At 32.1% G+C, this 22,580-nt stretch overlaps 1 protein-coding gene, 2 long non-coding RNA genes and 1 pseudogene across 4 annotated transcripts; 1 reads left to right on the top strand and 3 right to left on the bottom strand.

Annotated features, from left to right (window-relative positions):
- Positions 1–5,165: 5,165 nt before the first annotated feature.
- Positions 5,166–5,872, top strand: LOC108848604 (uncharacterized). Its single transcript, XM_018622002.2, has 2 exons — positions 5,166–5,396; positions 5,483–5,872. Exons 1-2 carry the CDS (start codon positions 5,233–5,235, stop codon positions 5,667–5,669), a joined length of 351 nt encoding a protein of 116 aa, XP_018477504.1. The 5' UTR covers positions 5,166–5,232; the 3' UTR covers positions 5,670–5,872.
- A 3,024-nt stretch (positions 5,873–8,896) lies between these two features.
- Positions 8,897–11,541, bottom strand: LOC130510641 (uncharacterized). 2 transcript variants are annotated; one of them, XR_008944346.1, is made up of 4 exons: positions 11,383–11,541; positions 11,154–11,296; positions 10,455–11,057; positions 8,897–9,030 (listed from the first exon to the last, which is right to left on the bottom strand). It is a non-coding gene; the product is annotated as an uncharacterized LOC130510641 (long non-coding RNA). The 2 variants fall into 2 exon arrangements; XR_008944347.1 differs by lacking the exon at positions 11,154–11,296.
- Positions 11,542–15,756: 4,215 nt separating this feature from the next.
- LOC108850946 (uncharacterized) lies at positions 15,757–16,455 on the bottom strand (annotated as a pseudogene).
- Positions 16,456–20,381: 3,926 nt separating this feature from the next.
- LOC130510579 (uncharacterized) lies at positions 20,382–22,580 on the bottom strand. The gene is made up of 6 exons (XR_008944265.1): positions 22,227–22,580; positions 21,829–22,156; positions 21,589–21,739; positions 21,310–21,479; positions 21,069–21,202; positions 20,382–20,921 (listed from the first exon to the last, which is right to left on the bottom strand). It is a non-coding gene; the product is annotated as an uncharacterized LOC130510579 (long non-coding RNA).

The following is a 22,580-nucleotide window of genomic DNA, read 5'->3' as shown; positions in this document are numbered from 1 at the left end:
AATAAAATGTTAGTAGATCAAATTAATTTTTACATTTTCTTTCAGGCTTGCGTTTATCAGAAGATCAAATTAAGAGTTTATCTTTGGAGGAGATTGAATCAATCATGCGTTTGAACGGAAGCTCATTGACGTTGTTTAAGTTTTGAAACGTGTTATCAATATTATACTCTTCTATTGGTTAAGCTGTGGCTTTTGTTAGATTTTCTATTAATTAAATTTTTTGTTTTACTTTTGTGGAATTCGCGATATTGTAATGATATAAATCAATAATAAAGATATTTTTCTCACTATTAATAGGTGAGAGAGAGAGATAGAGGCAGAGAGAGGGAGAGGGAGGGAGGGAGGGAGGGAGGGAGAGAGGAGGGATGGCGGAGGGAGGAGGGAGGAGGGAGGAGGGAGGAGGGAGGAGGGAGGAGGGAGGATGAGAGGGGAGAGAGAGAGGGAGACAGGGAGAGAAAGGGGGAGAGAGGGAGAGAGAGGGGGAGAGAGAGGGGAGAGAGAGAGAGAGAGATTAATGTTTACGGTATATCCAAAAAAATATTGTATAAAAATATTGTATAATATCGAATTATTTTATATTGTACAATTGCTAACAAAATTTGACAACTTTTTGCAGGTTTTTATGGGATTTTTTTAATTCATAATTGTTCTTCTTATTTTATATTACTTATGGATTATATTTAAAAATTTTATCACATTTTCTTTTCAGGTTTCTATGGGATTGTGATATCTATGAGATTTTTATCACATTTTTTAATACATCACTATTTCCTGTATATTTTTCTTACATTTGTTTTTTTATTAGTTAACTTTTATTAAAAACATACTAATGATGTTGATATCTTTTTTACTTTAGTTAACATTCATTTGTTTTATTTTTATATACTTTTTGTGACTTTTTAAGTTTTTGTTTCAGTTTTATATTGAATTTAGTTCACATAGTTTATGTGTACATAATTTATGTTTTAAAACATAATTTTTCTTTTAAAAAATTAAGCGACAAATAGCCTAATTAAACCGATCCAAAAAAAAACAAACCGAACCGAATATAAACTAAACTGGACATAAAGTACACCGAACTAGACTAAATATGGTTTACTTCAGTTGAAAAAAAATATTAAAATCGAACTAAACAAACCAACCGAACCGAAAAAGTAACGAATTCCACCCCTATTGCATCTTGGAGATTTGCGCAAATCATGTCTCAGCATTGAAACTCTCACTTGTTCCACCTTCTCTTACATTTGAACTCAATCGATATTATACAATATTTTTATACCCGCACAGGGTGCGGGTCGGTCACCTAGTAATCAAGTAAAGTAGTAACTTTATTGAATTATAAAAAAATGAAAAAAGATCAGTACTGTATATTGAAAATATTTGATTGCCTTTCGTTATGGGTTTTGTATCCATATATGCATAAAAGATATAACTATCTTGAATGTCATAACAATTGGAACACTTTCATACGCTATCAAAATGCAAAGGTGAGAAAATTAAAACATGTGTTGGTAATGTACATTTGTATAAATCTTCTTCGGGTAATCCTAAAACTAATTTTAGTCAAGGGACAACAACAAAATATGTGTTATTTGTATATAATAAGAAATATATTTTTAAAAAAGACTATTTTTTTATGCTTTCTACATATTCTACTGCACATCACAAAACATTACCTTGAAAATGAATTTATTGCCGGCTCAAGAAACATTAAATCTTTTGGTTAATTTACTTACGATTTAACCTAGAATTGAAGAAGATTAATTTCATCTACGCACTTAAGTTTTCTTTTCTTTTTTTTCGAAAGATAACACTTTAGTTAAAGAGCTTCTCCGACTTTGTACTATAACCTTGGTTGAATTACATCTAATCATTTTATCCTAGAATTCGAGCCTTAGTGAGGAGGAGTTAACTTTTTCCAGTTTATTTAATACTAATATTATCATTGTCTAAGTCGTTTGTTTTTAATATATTTAATTTGATCTTTAGGTTATTTCTATGAGTGTTTGTTTACGTAACTATAATTCAAGATATAAAACATAGGTGAAAATAAGAAAGTGGTATTGAAAATGAAAAAGCAGCAGACAGGGGCTAGTGATCTTCATGCATGTTGGTTTGCTCCCATTTAGTTTCATGTCCTCTTCTTTTTTCTTGTTTTCAAATTTGTTTACAGCAATTTCCAATGTATTAAGCCTAAATTTGAAAACCTTCTAACTTCAATAGTTTACGATGCAGAGGTGTGGGGGTTGCTATAGTTAGAGACTTAGAGTAAAGGGCTGGATGGTTCTGCCTACGTGTGAAATGTTTGATGAAGCAGTTACAAGAAAGTAAATGCTTTCCTTCATCACAATTCTTCGGTTGAAGATGTGAAATGGTCAAAGCAAATACTGACGTTGCTTTCTTGTGGATATGAGTGGACGTCAAAGCAAAGATTGTATTTAATGTTGAAGGAAGGGTAGATATCCACGCTTTGGAATACAATTATTGGAGTTGTAGTTCCCAGCCGGACTTGATAGCATATGTACCAAAACATTTGTATGGGGGTCCCTGTTTTTCCTTAAAGTCATTTACTTACATACATATATATATATTCATATAATTATATATAAAAATGTAAGACAAAAGATTCAAAGTTGAAAAAAATATTTTATATATATTTAATAGATTTTTGTTATTATGATGAATAAATAAATAATAAGCCATTGAAATTAATCATGAAAAATTGTTTAAAATATCATAAAGTGTATTTTTAATATTAAGCTTTTGGTGTAAATGTTAAATATGCTTTACTATTTAGGGAGTGTGTTGAGTTTATAAGATTTTATAAATATTAGATCATATTCCGTGCTCTGCGCAAATAATTATTTTTATAAATTCTACGATTAATTTTGTTGTGTGGATATAAAATATTGTAGTCTTTATAAACTATGTAGTATGTAAGATACTACATAAGATTGGAAACATACTACAATATTTATAAAGACACTATATATTGATGCTACATAGTTAAATAAATAAATATTGTATAAACATACTACAACATAAGTATAAACATACTGCAATATTTATTTATTTAACTGCCTTATAAAGCCGGACGTGTTGGGACATTTGATTTGGTAGCTGGTTCTGTGTATAACCTGCACAACTTTTTCAGATCCAGAAACAAAGATCAGTATTGTGTTGTTTCAATCCTAAACAACACAATACTGATCTTTGTTTCTGGATCTGAAAAAGTTGTGCAGGTTATACACAGAACCAGCTACCAAATCAAATGTCCCAACACGTCCGGCTTTATAAGGCAGTTAAATAAATAAATATTGCAGTATGTTTATACTTATGTTGTAGTATGTTTATACAATATTTATTTATTTAACTATGTAGCATCAATATATAGTGTCTTTATAAATATTGTAGTATGTTTCCAGTCCTATGTAGTATCTTACATACTACATAGTTTATAAAGACTACAATATTTTATATCCACACAACAAAATTAATCGTAGAATTTATAAAAATAATTATTTGCGCAGAGCACGGAATATGATCTAATATTTATAAAATCTTATAAACTCAACACACTCCCTAAATAGTAAAGCATATTTAACATTTACACCAAAAGCTTAATATTAAAAATACACTTTATGATATTTTAAACAATTTTTCATGATTAATTTCAATGGCTTATTATTTATTTATTCATCATAATAACAAAAATCTATTAAATATATATAAATATTTTTTTCAACTTTGAATCTTTTGTCTTACATTTTTATATATAATTATATGAATATATATATATGTATGTAAGTAAATGACTTTAAGGAAAAACAGGGACCCCCATACAAATGTTTTGGTACATATGCTATCAAGTCCGGCTGGGAACTACAACTCCAATAATTGTATTCCAAAGCGTGGATATCTACCCTTCCTTCAACATTAAATACAATCTTTGCTTTGACGTCCACTCATATCCACAAGAAAGCAACGTCAGTATTTGCTTTGACCATTTCACATCTTCAACCGAAGAATTGTGATGAAGGAAAGCATTTACTTTCTTGTAACTGCTTCATCAAACATTTCACACGTAGGCAGAACCATCCAGCCCTTTACTCTAAGTCTCTAACTATAGCAACCCCCACACCTCTGCATCGTAAACTATTGAAGTTAGAAGGTTTTCAAATTTAGGCTTAATACATTGGAAATTGCTGTAAACAAATTTGAAAACAAGAAAAAAGAAGAGGACATGAAACTAAATGGGAGCAAACCAACATGCATGAAGATCACTAGCCCCTGTCTGCTGCTTTTTCATTTTCAATACCACTTTCTTATTTTCACCTATGTTTTATATCTTGAATTATAGTTACGTAAACAAACACTCATAGAAATAACCTAAAGATCAAATTAAATATATTAAAACAAACGACTTAGACAATGATAATATTAGTATTAAATAAACTGGAAAAAGTTAACTCCTCCTCACTAAGGCTCGAATTCTAGGATAAAATGATTAGATGTAATTCAACCAAGGTTATAGTACAAAGTCGGAGAAGCTCTTTAACTAAAGTGTTATCTTTCGGAAAAAAAAGAAAAGAAAACTTAAGTGCGTAGATGAAATTAATCTTCTTCAATTCTAGGTTAAATCGTAAGTAAATTAACCAAAAGATTTAATGTTTCTTGAGCCGGCAATAAATTCATTTTCAAGGTAATGTTTTGTGATGTGCAGTAGAATATGTAGAAAGCATAAAAAAATAGTCTTTTTTAAAAATATATTTCTTATTATATACAAATAACACATATTTTGTTGTTGTCCCTTGACTAAAATTAGTTTTAGGATTACCCGAAGAAGATTTATACAAATGTACATTACCAACACATGTTTTAATTTTCTCACCTTTGCATTTTGATAGCGTATGAAAGTGTTCCAATTGTTATGACATTCAAGATAGTTATATCTTTTATGCATATATGGATACAAAACCCATAACGAAAGGCAATCAAATATTTTCAATATACAGTACTGATCTTTTTTCATTTTTTTATAATTCACTAAAGTTACTACTTTACTTGATTATGTTTGTCCATCGTTACTCATACTCTATTGTCTTACCGCGTGGACCCGCCCAAGCTCCAATAATTGATTGTCAATATATGGCTTCTCAATTCTTCTTCGGTCAGTCAAAGTGATTCTTTTTCTTCTCCATTCTTGCCCCCAAATTATCTCTCTACCGAGTCATGAATGCAGACCAAAACTTGGGTGCTCTCCACCGTGAGTCTTTGAAGGCAGTGAAACTTATTGAAAAGAAAGCTAAACAAATTGTGCAAGAATGCAATGGTCAGGTCGCGGTCATTTGCTACCCTCACGAAACTCTTCCTCCTGTTTTTCAAGGAGATCCAAGGTATAGATCAGATTCAGTCCTGTATTTGTAGGTTCTAATTTGAGAAAAAAATATTTAGGGTTCTAACCCCTTTTTTCATGTGTCAGCCTAAGGGCTGTGGTGGAAAGATTCGAAGCAGATGCTAACCTTGGTAACAACGTTGAGGCTCTTAATCAGGCATTGGAAGCAATTGATTTGGCAGGTCTGACTCATAGTCAGCTGAGAGCTCTCATCGTCCGTCTGAATGGACTCCGTAACAGAATTGCTAATAACCTTGATAATAATCAAGCTTGAGGTTTGTAGTTTATATATTTAAGGAATAATGTATCCATCTTGTTTGATAGCAAGATGAGTGTCGTGACTGTTGTTTGTAGCTCTAATCTTATCGTGACTGTTGTTTGTAGCTCTAATGTTATCGTGACTGTTGTTTGTAGCTCTAATCTTAATGTTTATATATTTATTTAACTCTATTAAATGTTCGATCTACAATTCTATTATCTTAAAATTGTCATCATCAGTCGACGAAATTTATATTCGAAAGTGGAAAGTAATTCTCTTAGATTCATTTGTTTCGTTACACCCCAAAAAAATCAACTAAAGAGACCATGTTTCTCTCAGGAAATTAAAATCAGTATCTTTTTTTGTCAACAATTAAAACCAGTATCATTTTCCACTTAACGAAATCATTTCCTTTTCAAATTGGACTATACATAAATTAAAGAGAAAATTGGAAAAAAGAGTCACTTAACTTGACTTTGTCACAATAAAACTTTTAGAAGATTATTTAGGGAAATAAGATTTATATTTCTGTTTATACCATAATACTCCTAAATTAACCAATTAAATCTGAATTATAAAAAAACAATTTTCGTAATTAATTTAATATTACAATAAAATAAAAATAGAAGGAAAACACCAAGAAAGATAATACTTAAATGACTAATTAGAAAACGCTCTGTAACAGTACTCTGACCTAGCCGCCGCTCCCTTTTGCTCCGATCTTCCTTCCCGGCGATCCATGCTTCTCACCGCCGTCGAAAAATGACTCCTTGGTCATATATTAGTCTCTGTTAGCGTTTTGGAGGTGGAGAGGTCTTGGTCTCTCCTCTTGTTTTGGATCTTAGTTCCCCCTTTCTTTCTACTTCTCCTTCTGACCGATGACGCTTGTGAGGATGATGCTAATCTCCTCTAAACTGTTTCTCTCCTGCTCCTCTCATGGTAATGGGAGAAGCTCAGGTTCGTAGTTTCTGCAAGATCTGGCTTTGGCCTTGGATGAACCTCTTGTTAGTGTTCTCTGGTTGTCGTGCTTCAGTAGCGGGTTTGTCGATAAGGTGGTGTTTCTCCTTGTGGTGCCATGTGGATCTTAGGCTGATGGAAGTGGTGTTCTGTTGTAGTTAAGGTCCGTGTTGGTATTGAAGCTACGGGATGCTAGTCATCTCCGGCGTTTGTGCTACTTGGGCTTTGGTTTCGGTTTGACCTTGTATTGTTGTTGGCACTGGCTTATCTATTTCGGTCGCTCTAGTTATGGGTTCTTTGGTTCAGCGCTGTGTTTGTTTGGAAGCTTGGCTCTCGGATCGAAGATTGCTGTGACGGAATCTACTATTTGGTCTCCTCTGTCCTTGTGGCTTTGTGAGGCTTCAAGAAGTCGCGATGGTTTTGGCTTTATGGTCTTCTCATGCGAGGAGGTGTCTTGTCCTGAGTTTGTAGGTGGCTTTGGCTTGATTGCTGTGTCTGCGTGTAAGACTGGAGGTCCTCTTTGTCAGGTTTATGGCCATTCTTCATTGTCCTTATTGTTCTTCAGCTCTCTGAGATTCGGCTTTCTAGAGTGGTTGTGGTGGTGTATGCTGCTGCGCTACGCTCTCCTGCGTTTGTGCTTTGTTTCAGCTGTTGGTCTTTATCTTGTCGCTGTGTGCTGGTCTGTTCCGTGTCGCCTCTGCTCTGCCCCTTCTGATGGGATTTATTGGCGTTTGGAGTGTTGTGGTGTCGGCTTTGGTCTCTTGTATCTTTTGTCTTTCATCTATGTTTGGTCTGGTTTGGATTTATAATAAAAAGAGCTTATTCATAATAACCTTTTGGACTTGAGTAATATGTCATGTAATCTTTATTAACCAAACGATCATATCCTGGTATTTGATTAACATATATGAAACAAATGGAAAAGAAAACGAAACTGAATCAAGTTGACAATGAAGAAGCAAATAGGTGTTTTATGTTAGTTCTCCTGAACTCTTAATAAGCCTGGAAAAGCTAACTTAAAGCCAAACATTATTTGAACAAACCACTCTAAAGCTCTTAACTAGTGAGTATTTTGAATCAGTTTTTCATGATTGATGTGGAGGCTGGAGATGTGATTGTGGCGGGAACGGTAGGTGTGTATGATACTCTATATAACAAAGACATCACAGGAGTGGTGGTTAGCTCGTTTAGAGCTGGACTGAACCCGAAAGACACGGCTCAGAAGATTGCGGATTTGGTACGTGCGAGAGCACTGGACAGAAAACGGCAATCTTTTCGCAGACACGGCTCAGGAGGCTGGCTACAGGTTTTACAGAGGAAAGTTTGATGACATCACCGCCGTGGTCTCTTACGTAACACCAGCTTAAGATCAGTGGTCCTTTTGTTTCAGGTTTTGTAACGGTAAAAACTTTTCAACGAATCCAAATAAACTTTTATCTATCACTTTTGATAGTTTTATGACACGTGAATCGATGATGATAATACAAATTGGTATATACTTTGTGTTGTTTATTTTTGTTAAAAGTTGCAAAATTGTAATGGTCAGCAGACTGTTATACGAAAAGGAACACTCTCTTCTTCTATTTTTTTCTCACTTAGAAATACAATCTCTGAAGCTCTTGAGAAACGGAGCCATCATATTCATCACTTTATTCTTCTTCTTCTTAGTAGTAGTCTTCATCTTCAGCTTGGGAGAGTCATAGACAACACGTTCTTGGACCAAACTAATTGCCAGATCCTCGGCATCATCATCTGAGCATTAGCTTCTAAGCAATTTTTCTAGTGACACTAACTATGGACGAGCTTTAAGAGACCAGCTGCCCAGCATGCTTCAAGGAGAGTACTAACTCCCGGCGGAAGATTATCCAGACTTGGTTTCTATCCATGTTCAAGCATGAGCTTTAAAAGCGTTGCTTGCTTACATACTTTACTGGCAGCATAAGCAACAAAGAGTTGTTCTTTCCTTTGAATGGGATTTTGTTGGTAAGAAACTTCTAGAAGTTGGAAGTTTCCATATTTAGGATAGATTTAGAAAATCTCTATGGAAACTTCCATATTCTTCAGATTTTTCTAGAATACATATTCGACTTCACCCAAGACACAATAGAGTAGGTGTGAAACCTATTCTTTCTTAAACATCACATAAGGTAAAAGACATCTACTTTATTAAAACATCTACTTTATTAAAACAGAAGTACACATATAAACTTACCCTTACAATTTCCCTTTATTTATAACCAAATGCCACTGAGAATTTTATTAGTTTCACGTTAAAAATTCATGTCTTTTTCACGTAGTCATTGTTTCCTAAATTAAAGTAAACGAAATACAAAGAAGGAAACAAGATTATAACATCGCTATACTAAAATATCAGTTTTCCAGATATACCACGTTTTCCTTTACCACCATATCAGTTTTCCTGCATTATCAAATAAGCACAATCACAATTAAAATCGATTTCACACATTGTAAACTTCTGTAAACGATGATTTGTCATGGTTATACCATGTAAAATTTATGAATAATTATATACATTATAAAAGATCAGCTCATAGAAACTATCAAATTAAAAAGTTAACATCTTACATCTATTTTACTTTATTTCATCACCACCCAACATCTAATACTCTTATAAATGCAGTTCGACAACTAATAATACATTAATACAATACTATAAGTTGCAATTCGAGAACTATAATACATTAAAATTCACAAGCAACAAAAAAATCTACTAAATCAGCAAACTTCCCTATTTATTTGGTACAAATCAAAACATACCATAAACAAAATCATCAATTTAGAATTTGGAATTCAGAATATTATAATTCCCCCATAAATAATTACATTTACGCTTACAATAAAGGAACAAACACAAAATAGATAAACAATCACATTTACGCCTATACTTGCGGAACAAGCACAAAATCTTATTGTTTCCTATTTCAAATCATAACTACTAAGTATTTAAGGAAAACTGAATATATGATGGCACACAAAATTCCAACTAACACCAATCAAATCTTAGCCTTATCCTATATTATGGGCTTTTAACGATAAAACATAATCAAAAAAAAATATTCTTTTCATTTATTTTGGCGTAATATGCCTTGCAAATTAGGCTAAAATATTTTCCTTCCCTAGGTTCTTGTATCTCCACTATATATTCTACCCGACTTTAACTCATTCTACACAGTATTTTAAGAGTCACCTCACAAAAAGCATATCTGCTAACAAAAATTTTCATTTGATCGAAGATCTCAAACAATACAAGGATGCGTGAGTGAAACTGATTCACTCATGGGTGCAAAACCCACCTTACGCTGATGAAACATTAGAGACGGTTTTAGCTGATGAAACATTTAGTTCTATTGTCTGAGTATTTCTTTTAAATTTTAAACATTGGAGATGGTTTTCAACAATCTTTGACATATTCATGATCAGGTATGTGATTTATCTCTACTTGCATGATTGAGTGATTTGTTTTTTTAAGTAGTTTCTCTGTTCTTATCATGATTGAGACACACATGGAGTTCAAGAAGACTGGTTGAAAAGATGGCCGTTTTAGACTCATCAGTGTGTTGACGTTGTTTTGTTTTCTAAGTTAATTCTCTAATTTACGCATTTGTTTTTATTTGTTACAAGCTACATTTGATTTTATCTTTCAAGAATTGAATTTTATTTGTTTTTGCCATTGTTACATAAACATTGACTCACAAGAATCCAGAAATGTATTATTATTCAATCAATACTATACAGTAAACTAAAATCTAACTCAACAGTGTATTTCTAATTCTACGTGACTCTACAGTTTTTCATCTAAAGAGATCAATAATGGTTACTAACCTTGATTTTTTGGGTTTCGTTCACCGCTGACGAGAAACTTCATTTCTGTTAGCTCACGTCTCACCACTTTAGTGACCTTGATTAACCCAAACGAGAAGAACATAATATAATCAGTTCTAATTCATAAAAAATATTATTCCAAAAAGGGTATGGCAAGGTAAAAGCAATTCTATACAATAGAATCTATGACACCAAACATTAGAATGCAACTGATTGTTCTATGCTGTTTATACTAAACAATTACTTACAACCAATTCATAGCTCAAGAACATAACTACTGTATACAATAGATATAGAATAAAACAAAACGTTAACTAGCAAGTTCAATATCATTACAGAAGCGAATGTCATCAATAGATAGAAGCACATAAAACATTATATCATTGTTTCAATGTAACTGTCACTATAGAACATTATATCAGTCTATACAACAGATCAATCAAGATCTTGACCATATGAAATAACAAGATATATGAAATAATACTTAGCTCTCTACTGAAAGTGTCTTTGCATCATCGACCGCATATTTTTTTTTCTTCTATCATATTTTTGCAGACATGTTTCCGAATTCCTTTCTCACTCCACGTAGGTGTTTTTGTCCACCTAAACAAAAGAAAAATTAAAAATGACCACGAGAAATTCCTAGAGTATAGAATTCAAAGCATACGTTGAACAAAAATAAATAAATTCGAAGATAACCTTCAATATATTTCATTTGGTGGACATGAGAATTCTCACCAAAAAGTACCTCCTATTTAACCCGAGCAAAAAGAAGATCGACTTTTTAATTTTTCTATTTTCTGACCACACAAATCAACCACTCATCTTCTGCATGTTTGGTTCTGGACTCACACACGATTTTCTTTCAAAAACAGTAAAAAAAAACTTATTTTGAGCAAAAAAAGATCGAAGGTTTGAAAGGAAATACCCAGATTCGTAAAGGAAACATGCCGATATACTCTTGCCCCATGGAATCAGATATCCCGTTAAAGAACATGAATCCGATTTTCTCCATTGTAATCGCCTTTCTCACAGAAAAAAATGGAGATCGGAATGTTTTTCTTTAGCTTTCTTTTTCTATTTTTTCCCGTAATAGGAACGGTCGGTGAAAGAAACATAGTGTTTGGTTTTTTTTATCGACTACAAAGTGTTTGGGTTAGTTGGGCCATTTGAGAAGATATCTAAACAAATTTTAATTAAATCTATAGAAATATGGCCCAACTTAAATTATAAGTTGGGTTTATCATTTTTTAAAAAGTTTAGCTCACATACATATAATTAACTCAATTTTGTTGTCATAGTGGTGATCAAATGCACGTTTTGTATTCTTTTTTTGGAAGGGAAATTATGTTGCAGCAATATTTTTTTGTCTGCATTTTTATTATAATTTTTATAATATGTAATAGTGTAGAAAACATTTAATTATATTACGGAAACAAAAAAAACACCCGCCCGGTCGGGCGGGTCCAGCTCTAGTAATATGTTATGACATAAAAAATACGTAAGGTATACCATAGAGTTGAAGATATATGTTGTTATCTATCTCTGGGAAAACTGAAGATATCTTACTAGACTGTAACGTAATAAACTATATCTAAAATATAAAATACAAGAAACTTTAGTTTACGTTACATACCCTGGATAGATCTATGTGTAAAACTTAGTATCCGATTTCTAAACTAAGTAGATTACCAGAATGAGTATTATAACCGTATCTAGAAAACAAAATAAAATACGATTCCACATTTTCTAAAAAAAAAATTGAACATATAATTTGCCATACTTATGTTTCCAATAGTTTTCATATTACGGTTAGAAAACAAAATAAAATATGATTTCACATTTTCTAAAAAAAAAATTAAACATACAATTGTCATACTTATGTTTCCTATAGTTTTCATATTTTTTTATATTTTGAAAGTTAAATTTACTATTTTCCCATGAACGAGGAGTAAAATATGTCTAGAATTATCAAAAATATGAGAAATCCTAAATGGACAAATAAAAATTTAAAGTGTTTTTTTTCAATTCTCCCTAAATAAACAATGAGATAACTAGAGCTCCAGACTTTTTCTTTTCTTTTTTTTTTGTAAAAAGCTCCAAACTTTTTTATACCAAGATATTAAAAATGAACACATTATTTCATTCCCATCTTGCGTTTTTTGACTCTGTCATCATGAGATTCTAACCATAAAGTGAGCTCCTCGTACACATGCATAAAGTTTATGGTAGTTAGCTCAAGAACACATGGATTCCGTCTTTGACTCATGTATCTGTTTTTTTTCTCAATTGTTTTGGCATGATTTTTTGTTTTTGTAATCAGATTACAAAGAAATATCTTAAAACAGCACATAAATGTTTGTTTTAAAATTTTATATCTATACTAATTAAACATGATCATTCTTATTTTTTTCCTTCTAGTGTAAAATTTATTTATTTTTATCTAAAATATCCTGATTTTTCAAATAAACATTAACTTTCATTAATGACATTACGATTATTTAGTTTTTGAGCCTATGACTCACATTTCGCTTACTGGATTAACAACATTTTAAATACTAGGGTATACTACTAGTCCTACGGATCTGATATACTTTATTTGAGATCAAATTTTTTATTTTTTGTATAATTTTCTGGTTTATATTTTAGGTTTATGTTTGTAAGAGATGTGTATAATAATAATTTTTTCTTTTAGAAAATCTTAATTGATGACCAGAGAAATCAAAAAGCATTCCTGGCCGTCCAGAATTGCATGGATCTAGCCTTGACAACAGATGAAAGATGATTTATATGCATAAGTATTGATATTTTGTATGATTTATATTGTTTTTATTTTAAAGTCATGTTATTTTATTTAATTATGTATACTGTGTGGATTATTTTAATTTTCTTATTTGGGAAATTATTTAATAAATAATAATAATTGATTCTAAAGGGTAATATCCGTATTGGTTATTATTTGAATATAGATTTTTTTAGTTACGCTGAAATGATGGCCAATTTGATTATAAAAGTTTGGACATTATCATAGAACAATCATACAAATTACTATTTTATGTTTGATATTTCTGTTCATATGAATGTGCATATGATGTAATTTATCATAAATATGTTTATGATGTATATATTATAAGTACGTATGGAATAATACTGGGTTTGATTTTTGTTTAGAAGCAAGAGCAAGACTGTTAGAAAGAAACATAAAGAATTCAGGCCGAGGTCGAGAAGACTTTCTTTTCTATTGATCTCAAATGTTCATTTTGTTCTCTTAATTTATCTTTTGTATTATGTATATATAGATGAGAGAAATTAGAGATAATTTTGGTGTTGATGAGAATTTTGTATGGTATACTAAGAAAGATAATGGTAATACAGTGACATGATGATAAGTATTGGGGGTGGAATCAAGGGTGAAATCATCCTCAACTTGATTTTTTTTTTGAGCAACCAACTTGATCTTCGTTTATAAATCATTATTTCTTAAAATTTAATATTTCTTGTTTTGAGCTTCGAGGCTTTGATTCAGACCCGATGGATGAGATTTACTTGCAAGGTTGATTTAAAAAAAATATATGTCCAGTTGTAACTTGATTGTTACTTCAGTAGATATCATCATGATTTCTCGGATTGCTTGAAAACTTTATGAAAACTGTTAAAATGGATTGACAAAAAAACGATAAAATGAAGAAAATTCATTTACACACTAATTAAACAACTCCTAGTTAAGCATTATCAAAATATTTGACCGACAGTATGGTTTGAGGTTGCATATATATAAATCATAAATATCTTTCCAGAGAGTTGAAGCAGTCAATGCATGAGAATATATATTTCGATACTTCCAACTCCAAAATCACGTTCTTTATTTCTCAGAAGTATTTTTTTTTTGAAAAAAAAAGAATTTCAAAAAAAAAAAAATCTCAGAAGTATATTTACGCTACTAATTACTTTGCACTTCTATCAAAGGTTCAACATTTATCTGATCAGATGCTTGTAAGATATAATATTTATAACTGTTTTTATCCAACGCTGCAATCTTCTTTGATTTTGAGTTATCATGTGTGTGTGTTTGCAGGAAAAGGAGACGAAATTATTAAAGAGGATGATCAATATTTCTGATATGGTTTGATTGGAAATGGAAATGCTCTATCTTCATTTCTTCTTACTTCTTACTTCCGATTTCTTATTAATTAACAAAATCAAATAAAATAATGTATTAATTGAAAGCATAGTAAAAATATGAATTATTTTCAGAAAAAAGGAATGAAAAACGTAAAACTAATTACGAAAGTTACATATTATATATTTTGTTTACCTATTATATATTTTGATGATATACAGGATTTGGTGTAATGAAAGTGATGCTGATAAATGAACTGATAAATCAATGTTCTAAACCTCCCGAGCCATCATCTTTTCAACCACGTCCATTTGAGTTCGAGGATCGTTCACCGCGTCCTCTATTTCCAGAGAAATTCTGAGAAACATGTTGTTGTTGCTGCTCTGATAACATAAAATAGAAAGTATAATGTTCAGTATATTCATGTACGTGATAGTGTTTATATACAACCAGGAGATCCTAACCCTTAGGAGATTAGTACTAAGGATAATTGCAACATAAATAGGTATCTTTAATCTTTATCGCTAAGGTACTCCTTATCTCTATAGCGTACGTATGTCGGTATGTGTTAGATCGCCCCAAAAAACGTCAATTGATCAGTAACAAATCATCTCATGTTTTAAGACAGTGATTGGAACGTTGTTAGTAACTTTTAACGTTAACAGTCATTAGATGCAAGTCATTTATGTAATAACGTTGACAGTCATATTAGGTCATATATGATCATAGTTTAAATATTTCATGAACATAGGTAAAGATATTTATTTGTGTATACATGCGCCACTATATACACAAAGAGCTATCACGAAGATTGATTTTCCTACCATTTCATCCAAGCAGATCCTAAAGACGATCATGGATTAAACAAAAGAAAAAAGAAAGACAAGATGGTTTTCAATTTTAATCTTAAGGTAAAAATTGTATTCAAATTTTAGCAAAAAAAAAGAAGAAGATATTTTCATTTTCATTCTTATTAATTAACAAAATCAAATAAAATAATGTTTAACTGAAAGCATAGCAAAAAATGAATTACTTTCAAAAAAAAAAAGGAAAGAAAAACGTAAAACTAATTACGAAAGTTACCTATTATATATTTTGTTTACCTATTATATATTTTGTTTTTTAACTGATACAATATAAAGGATTTGGTGTAATGAAAGTGACGCTGATAAATCAAATGTTCTAAACCCCCTGAGCCATCATCCATATCTGCAACCTCAGCTGTCTATGAAGCCTCTGTATAACTCCGCGGCTCTATCTACGTGGCAGCTATCCATGGTTCCCGTGCTGCTAGCTACGTCAGGAAACACGGCCGCTGCCACGTGTCAGAACCTGGGGAGCGCCTTGCAGTTGATATACGCGTGGCGTTGGCGTTTCTTGATAAGCGGTTTTGCGTCGTCCGTTACTGACGTGGTGGCAGCCGGTGGTGGTTGAGGCGTAGGAACGTCTCGGTTGGGGTGCTGCTGCAGCTGAACTCGTAGTTAAGCTGGATGGAGACTGGCGAGATGAAGGAGGATCGCTCATAGTCGTGGTCAGAGGGACGGCACGTGATGCGGGAGTGGGAAGTTGATACAGCGTCGTTCAGAGACTTTCGTAAGGGTCTTGCCATGTTTTGCGAGTGGTGGCCGTGTGGGTCGAGAGTAGCGAGGAGTTTGTGACGTGAGGCGTCTGGGACCTTCTGGATGGTTAAGAGGATTAGTTTCGCAAGGCTTGAGAGTTGAGAGCTTCTTGGTCGTGACTGTTGAACATACCTCCATCTCGTCGTGTGTTTGCATATGAGAAAGAGAGGGTTTGGCTTATGGTTTGAGGGGCGGGGTTTGAAAAGTGTTTTAAAGAGCATTTGTCAGAAAAGTGTTGAACATACCTCTTGGTCGTGAATGAGCAAACGAGCAGCACCTAGGTCAAAGCAGGCTGTGGCTGCAAGTTTCTTGTAACCAAATCATCATTCATAGTATGACATTTACCATTTAGCAAAAAAATAAAAAGAAAATAAAAGTCTTTTAAGGAATATTTCTAGCTCACGGAGATTAAAAGAGACGAGAATAATATCTGGAAATTATACCAAAGAGACACAAAGGGATTATTGTTACAATGAGGTGATTAAACCGACAAAATATAACATAGATATTTGTTCATAAATATATATTAACATAGAACTTTTACCGTTTATGATTCAATTCGTACGGATTATAGATGATTAGCTTTTAGTTTATAAGAAAATAAGAATGTATAAGAAACATAATATTAATGTTTCTATTATTATAAGATAGTGCCAACAGTTCAGTAGTCTATAAATGTAACTAAAACCAAATCTTATACTATCTACTAGAATGTACATGATGATGACACAAGTTTCATCTACACAAAAATTGTATCTAAACACATTTAAACAGTTTGGTAGTCTATAGATGTAATTACTACAGATTATATTTTGATTAGTTTCTAATTATATAATTTTATCTACAAACACATTCAATTTGTTAAAATATACATATCATCATTTTCAAAAAATTAATATTAATATTTAAAATTTTTATTATCAAAACTCGGCTAAAAATTTATGATCGTTTTCCAAATTATTTTTTGCCTTAGTTTAATAGTTAATCAAATAAGTTTTAATCTATACTATTAAAATAGAAACACTAAATCTACTTACAAAAAACTATAGTTGGACTATAACATTCTTTAACTTATTATTATTTTCATATATTTAACTTACTAGATTTAAACCATATCCCAATATTTCAATATAGGTGAAACCGGGTTGAACCATCTTGACATTGAACAGTTAAAATAGATAAAATATCTAGATTAAGAAATTGAGAAAAAATTACAATTTCACTCTTTTTTTTCTTTTTTTTTGTCATTTTTACAATTTCACTTTGTATGAATAAAACATGTGTTAAGTCAAAAAAAAAAGAATAAAACATGTGTTTTAGTTTTGATTCATATGGTTTGAGTTCGTTATCCACGCTAAATTGGTTTAAGTATCCTATTTGACTATTCATTTTTTTTCTTAATTGGACTTTGACTTTATTTTTAATGAATATACTAGGGTCGGCCCGCCCTACGGGCGGGATATACTTTACTCGTGATTTAGATTATTATTTTTTGTATGACTTTGTGGTTTGTGTTTTAGGTTTGCATTTGTAAGTGATGTGAATGATAATGATTTTTGTCTTTTGAATTTTTTTGGTGAGAAGTGATCATATGTGATAAGATATATTTTGCTTATTTACCGTAGTTGTTTCTATATCAAAGAGTTATAGTATTGATATGCTGTAAGGGTTTCAAATAGTCTCTTTGTTGTTTCCTTTTACAAAAATCTGATTCTATATTCAGTGCATTATTTGTTGTTTGTAATATTATGGGTTCAGAAAGATTGGACTGTGGGTATTTTTGTGTATGCTATAAGAGTAATTGCTGTAAATATTGAAATCATAGTCTTTCGACAGCAATTGGAGTGGAAGTGGTGAATATTTGAAATTGCATTTCTTATTAAGTAGAATATTATTTTGAATGCAAAGAAGATAGTGGCAAATATTATGTTGATCTTGGTGGCATTATAAAGATCATATCAGTTCCAAACACCTCTTTTTCAATATAGAGATGTCATGTACGGAACATTTGATCTATCTCTAGCATTTTCCAGCTCTACACATATCGGTTTGCCTTTTGTGAAGATCCATAAATTTCATGCATTCTTCATGTTTTCATGTGCATATCAAAATTAGTAATTTCATACAGAGATGTTTTAGTCCTTGTTGCTGCGATCTTGTTTCAATGTCAAAATTGTTTTTTTCCCTAATATTAATTTTGAATAGATTTAAGTAAAAAAATTCTTACTCAATCTCATACACTTACTTTCACGGTTAGTATACCTAAATATTAGTGAAATTAAGCAAAAAAGATTAGTATAGTTAAATGTAAAATTTATTCTAGGAATTTTCATTTGTTTGGTTCATATGATAAGTTTGTTAACTATTTAGTTATTGATTCATGTTTTGTTAAGATTAGTGGAGAATGATAATTGTTATGAGATAATTATGTGGGTTGAGACTTGAGATTTCTATTTTAGTTGCTTTTATGATTTTTTTGTTTGTTGAATGAGAATGAAAGATGTTTATGTGAAATAAATTTATATATTTAATTTTGTTTCAATAAAATTTTAAATAATCACTAATCTCAATGTTAATACATATTTTAGTATTATTAAAAATATACATATTTTAGTATTATTAAAAATATATATATTTTTAGAGAAATTATATATTTTATCATTAAAAATACACAAAAATATATTTGTCCACTTTCTAGGAGATGTGGCTGGACTTTCTTTTCAAATGTGATTCCAATTTATGACCCACCTTAAATCTGTTAAGCTTTCTTTCCTTAAGTTCAGCTACATGGTTTACAATTTTAAAATTCTTTTATGAAGTGTTTTCTGCCTAGTGAAATTCAAATGTTAGAATTTTAGTTTGTTGTGTGTTTTATTATTTCAATTTTTATTTTAAATTTTAAATTATGAAATGATAGTTTGAGTTAGAAATTAATTATACGTATACAATCTTGTGGAGAGCCCCTGTATAAACCAATTTTCTACTTGGTTTATTTCAAATTAAATATATTGGTCTAGCTAAATTTATATAGCATGCAATCTTGGGTTGATATAAATATTAATCTTTTTATCAGTTTGACCCATAAAAATTTCCTAGCTAGATTATTACGTAGAAAAATTGTTAACATGATTTTAGTTAAACCTATAATTAAAAATTATAAACTCGACACTCGTGACGAATCTCTTGACTCTTTCTATTTTCACTTTTGGCTTCCCTTCATCTGCCGGACTCCATCTTATCTTTTTCTCACACTGAACCTGTTTTATCAGTACCCAAAAATTTTAATTTGCATTTAAAAGAAATATATATGCCATGACCAGAGAATGTATGTATTTACCATATTTTTTTGATCAAGTATGTATATATCATATTAGATACAATAGTTAAGGATCAATGCCACAAGAGACAGAAACAGCAAATTCGTAAGTGGCTATTTTGTTTTCCTAAAGTAATATTATCGAAGTTTCGTTTAACTGTACCTAGGGCTGGGCGTTCGGGTACCCATTCGGGTTTCGGTTCAGTCCATTCGGGTTTCGGGTTTTCGAGGTCAAAGATTTCAGCCCCATTCGGATATTTCTAAATTTCGGTTCGGGTTCGGTTCGGATCTTTGCGGGTTCGGTTCGGGTTCGGATAACCCATTTAAAATATTTTTAAATTTTCAAAATTCATTATATACTTTAAATTTTCAAAATCTATAAGAAAGATAATATATTACATATAAATTTTTATAACATATATGTCAAAATACCTTAATTGAACATATAAATTGGTTTTCTTTGAATATTTGGATAAAGAATCAATAGATATTTAACTATTTTGGTGCTTTCAGTATACTTTAGCTATTTTAAACATTTACTTTTGACTATTTGCATATATTTTCCGAGTATTTCGGAAAACTTAAAGGTATCTTATATATTTTTAATATTTTTAATATACATTAATATATAAAAATAATGTATATATTTAAGTATATAAATTTATTTCGGATACGTTCGGGTACCCAAAATATTTCGGTTCGGATCGGGTTCGGTTTCGGTTCTTTAAATACCAAAATTTTGAACCCATTCGGATATTTAATCAATTTCGGTTCGGATTCGGTGCTACTTTTTCGGATCGGGTTCGGTTCGGTTTTTCGGGTTCGGATTTTTTGCCCAGCCCTAACTGTACCTATTATGCATTATGCATATGGAATGAAACCATAAGCAACGTCTGGTTTTACATTCTGTGATTGGTGTGTGATATCCTTAAAAATACTGCAAATGCCAAAAAAAACTTAGAAACGGTAAGGATACGGTGGTGGAAGGAGGAGTTTCACATTAACTGTATTAAAAAAGCCAGAGCGGATGCAAGATTAAAGCAACAAAACCGAATATGCAAAATATTTGAAATATTCTAACTTCATTGTCTTTGAGAAATATATTTAAAACCTAATGCAACAGACCTGTAATCATATCCCTTAAATTAACGTCCCCTTGTTCTTTTTTATTAGTCAGACCGTGCCTTTTTAAAAGGACACAACTTCCTTCTGTGGTGCAACCTCGCTTTTGTTCTTTTTATCATCAGAGCTGTTACTTGGTTCAATGGCCTCACCTCTTGCACCTTCCACAACACTATTAGCATCACACACACCATGGTTGACGACACTGCTCTTAGGGCCATCACTGTCGCTTCGTTTTGACTGCTCCAGCACCGTGCATAGCATCTATCCCCAAGGTTGTTATTCCCACACTGTCAATGTGTCAGTTATCACTAAATATGAAAGCCAGTTCGAAAAAAAGTTATCACTAAACATCAACGAATTCAAGTTGCAAAGAACTTAAATTTTCTTTAAGCAAAAAAAAAAAAAAAAAGAACTTAAATTTTCACGGCACTCACCTGAAGCCCAAAATGACGCTGTGGTGAGCGTTGGTTGCTGAAAAAATTGTAGGAAACGGTGAAGGTCTAATGTTATGCAGAGAGTTGAGCTCAAATAGCTTCAGTTCAAAGGTTAAAGTGGTCCCAACAATCTCCTGTAAGCATTTAGGCATTGTGAGAGTTATTCAAACCGTTGGAGTCTTGTGCAACACCAGCCTTGATACGCAAAAGAATGTCATAAATTTTAGTGGGATTTTCTAACCTAATAGAATCGTAAGAGTCATGTAATAGCATGTTGGCAATCACTAAAGCCGAAGCTGGGGTTGCTTCTACTCACATCGAAAACGCTGAGATCATAAACATCCCTTCACTCAATAAGTGATTGAATGTGTTTAGCCGGTGGAAATTAATCGATGCATGAATCAATGTTGCCTGAGAAGAAGGGAACAATCAAATCGAAAGGAAAAACAATCACAACAAAAATATAAAGGGTGTTGAACTATTATCAAAACAGAGATCAAGGTCTGGTAGTTGATCTTACCCGAAGGTGGAGAGTTGCGCAGAGGAAGAATGAGACTGTTTGAGTGGAACCAGCGCAAGCTTGTACATCTTGAGTCTTGCCTATCGTCATATCCGCCACAGTTTTGCACGTAAGGTCAAGGAACTCTGATGATGTTCAGATAGTTAGCCGCCTGCAAAACAAATCATCAAAAAAACTCAATCATTACTCAAAATCAATCATATCCTAAACCGTATTCCACCAAAACCCAAAATTTGATACCATCAAAAGACTCCATTTTTACTCAAATTAACTTTGACGGACTCGGCGTCCTAATTCTTGAGCTCAGTGACCTTGGTGTTGCCATAGATATCCTTTTCACTGGCGTTAGCTTTGCCCCACTTTCCATTAGTGATCTCTTCTCTCTACCCTCATCACCATCAACAATGGCTTTTTCTTTATTCTTCACCGCTTTCATCCTCCTCCTTTCCTCCGTAGGCACTTTCCTCCTCCTACTGTGCGCACTCCGGACGATTGTCTTTCCTCCGGGACGTCTTAGGCTTCCTCTCATAGGTGAGAGCTCATAGTGAGAGGAGTTTGCCATTGTAGTCTGCAAAATGTTTTACAGTTAATATGATTGTGAGGAATAAAAAGATGAGATTTTCAGAACCATGACTCACCTATTTATATTTGTAGCTTCACTGACTAAAAGCAAGGTGGGAGCATTGAGTGAAGAATCGTGGAAACCGGAAGGAGTGGGGTGGGGAGATGGAGTTAAGAAAAACTTTAATGACACTGATTGAATCTGGTTGAGTTTCCGTAACGTTTTTGATTTCCATTGCAGGAGAGAAAAAATCATGTATGTTGATCATGGTGACGATTGAAAGACGCAATCGAAACTCATCGACTCGATTCCTTACGTCGACTGCAACATCTCAATCTTTTGAACAGCGGAGAACAAAGAACGGGATGAAACATGTTCAGAGGCTTAGGTGTCAGGTTATCGGGCTGATCTCCATGAGAAAGACATAAAG

Source organism: Raphanus sativus, chromosome 4 (genome assembly GCF_000801105.2).
Source record: "Raphanus sativus cultivar WK10039 chromosome 4, ASM80110v3, whole genome shotgun sequence".
In the NCBI taxonomy this organism is placed as follows: Eukaryota; Viridiplantae; Streptophyta; class Magnoliopsida; order Brassicales; family Brassicaceae; genus Raphanus; species Raphanus sativus.
The sequence above is the reverse complement of the archived record's forward strand: the minus strand, read 5'-3'. Positions and strand labels throughout refer to the sequence as shown.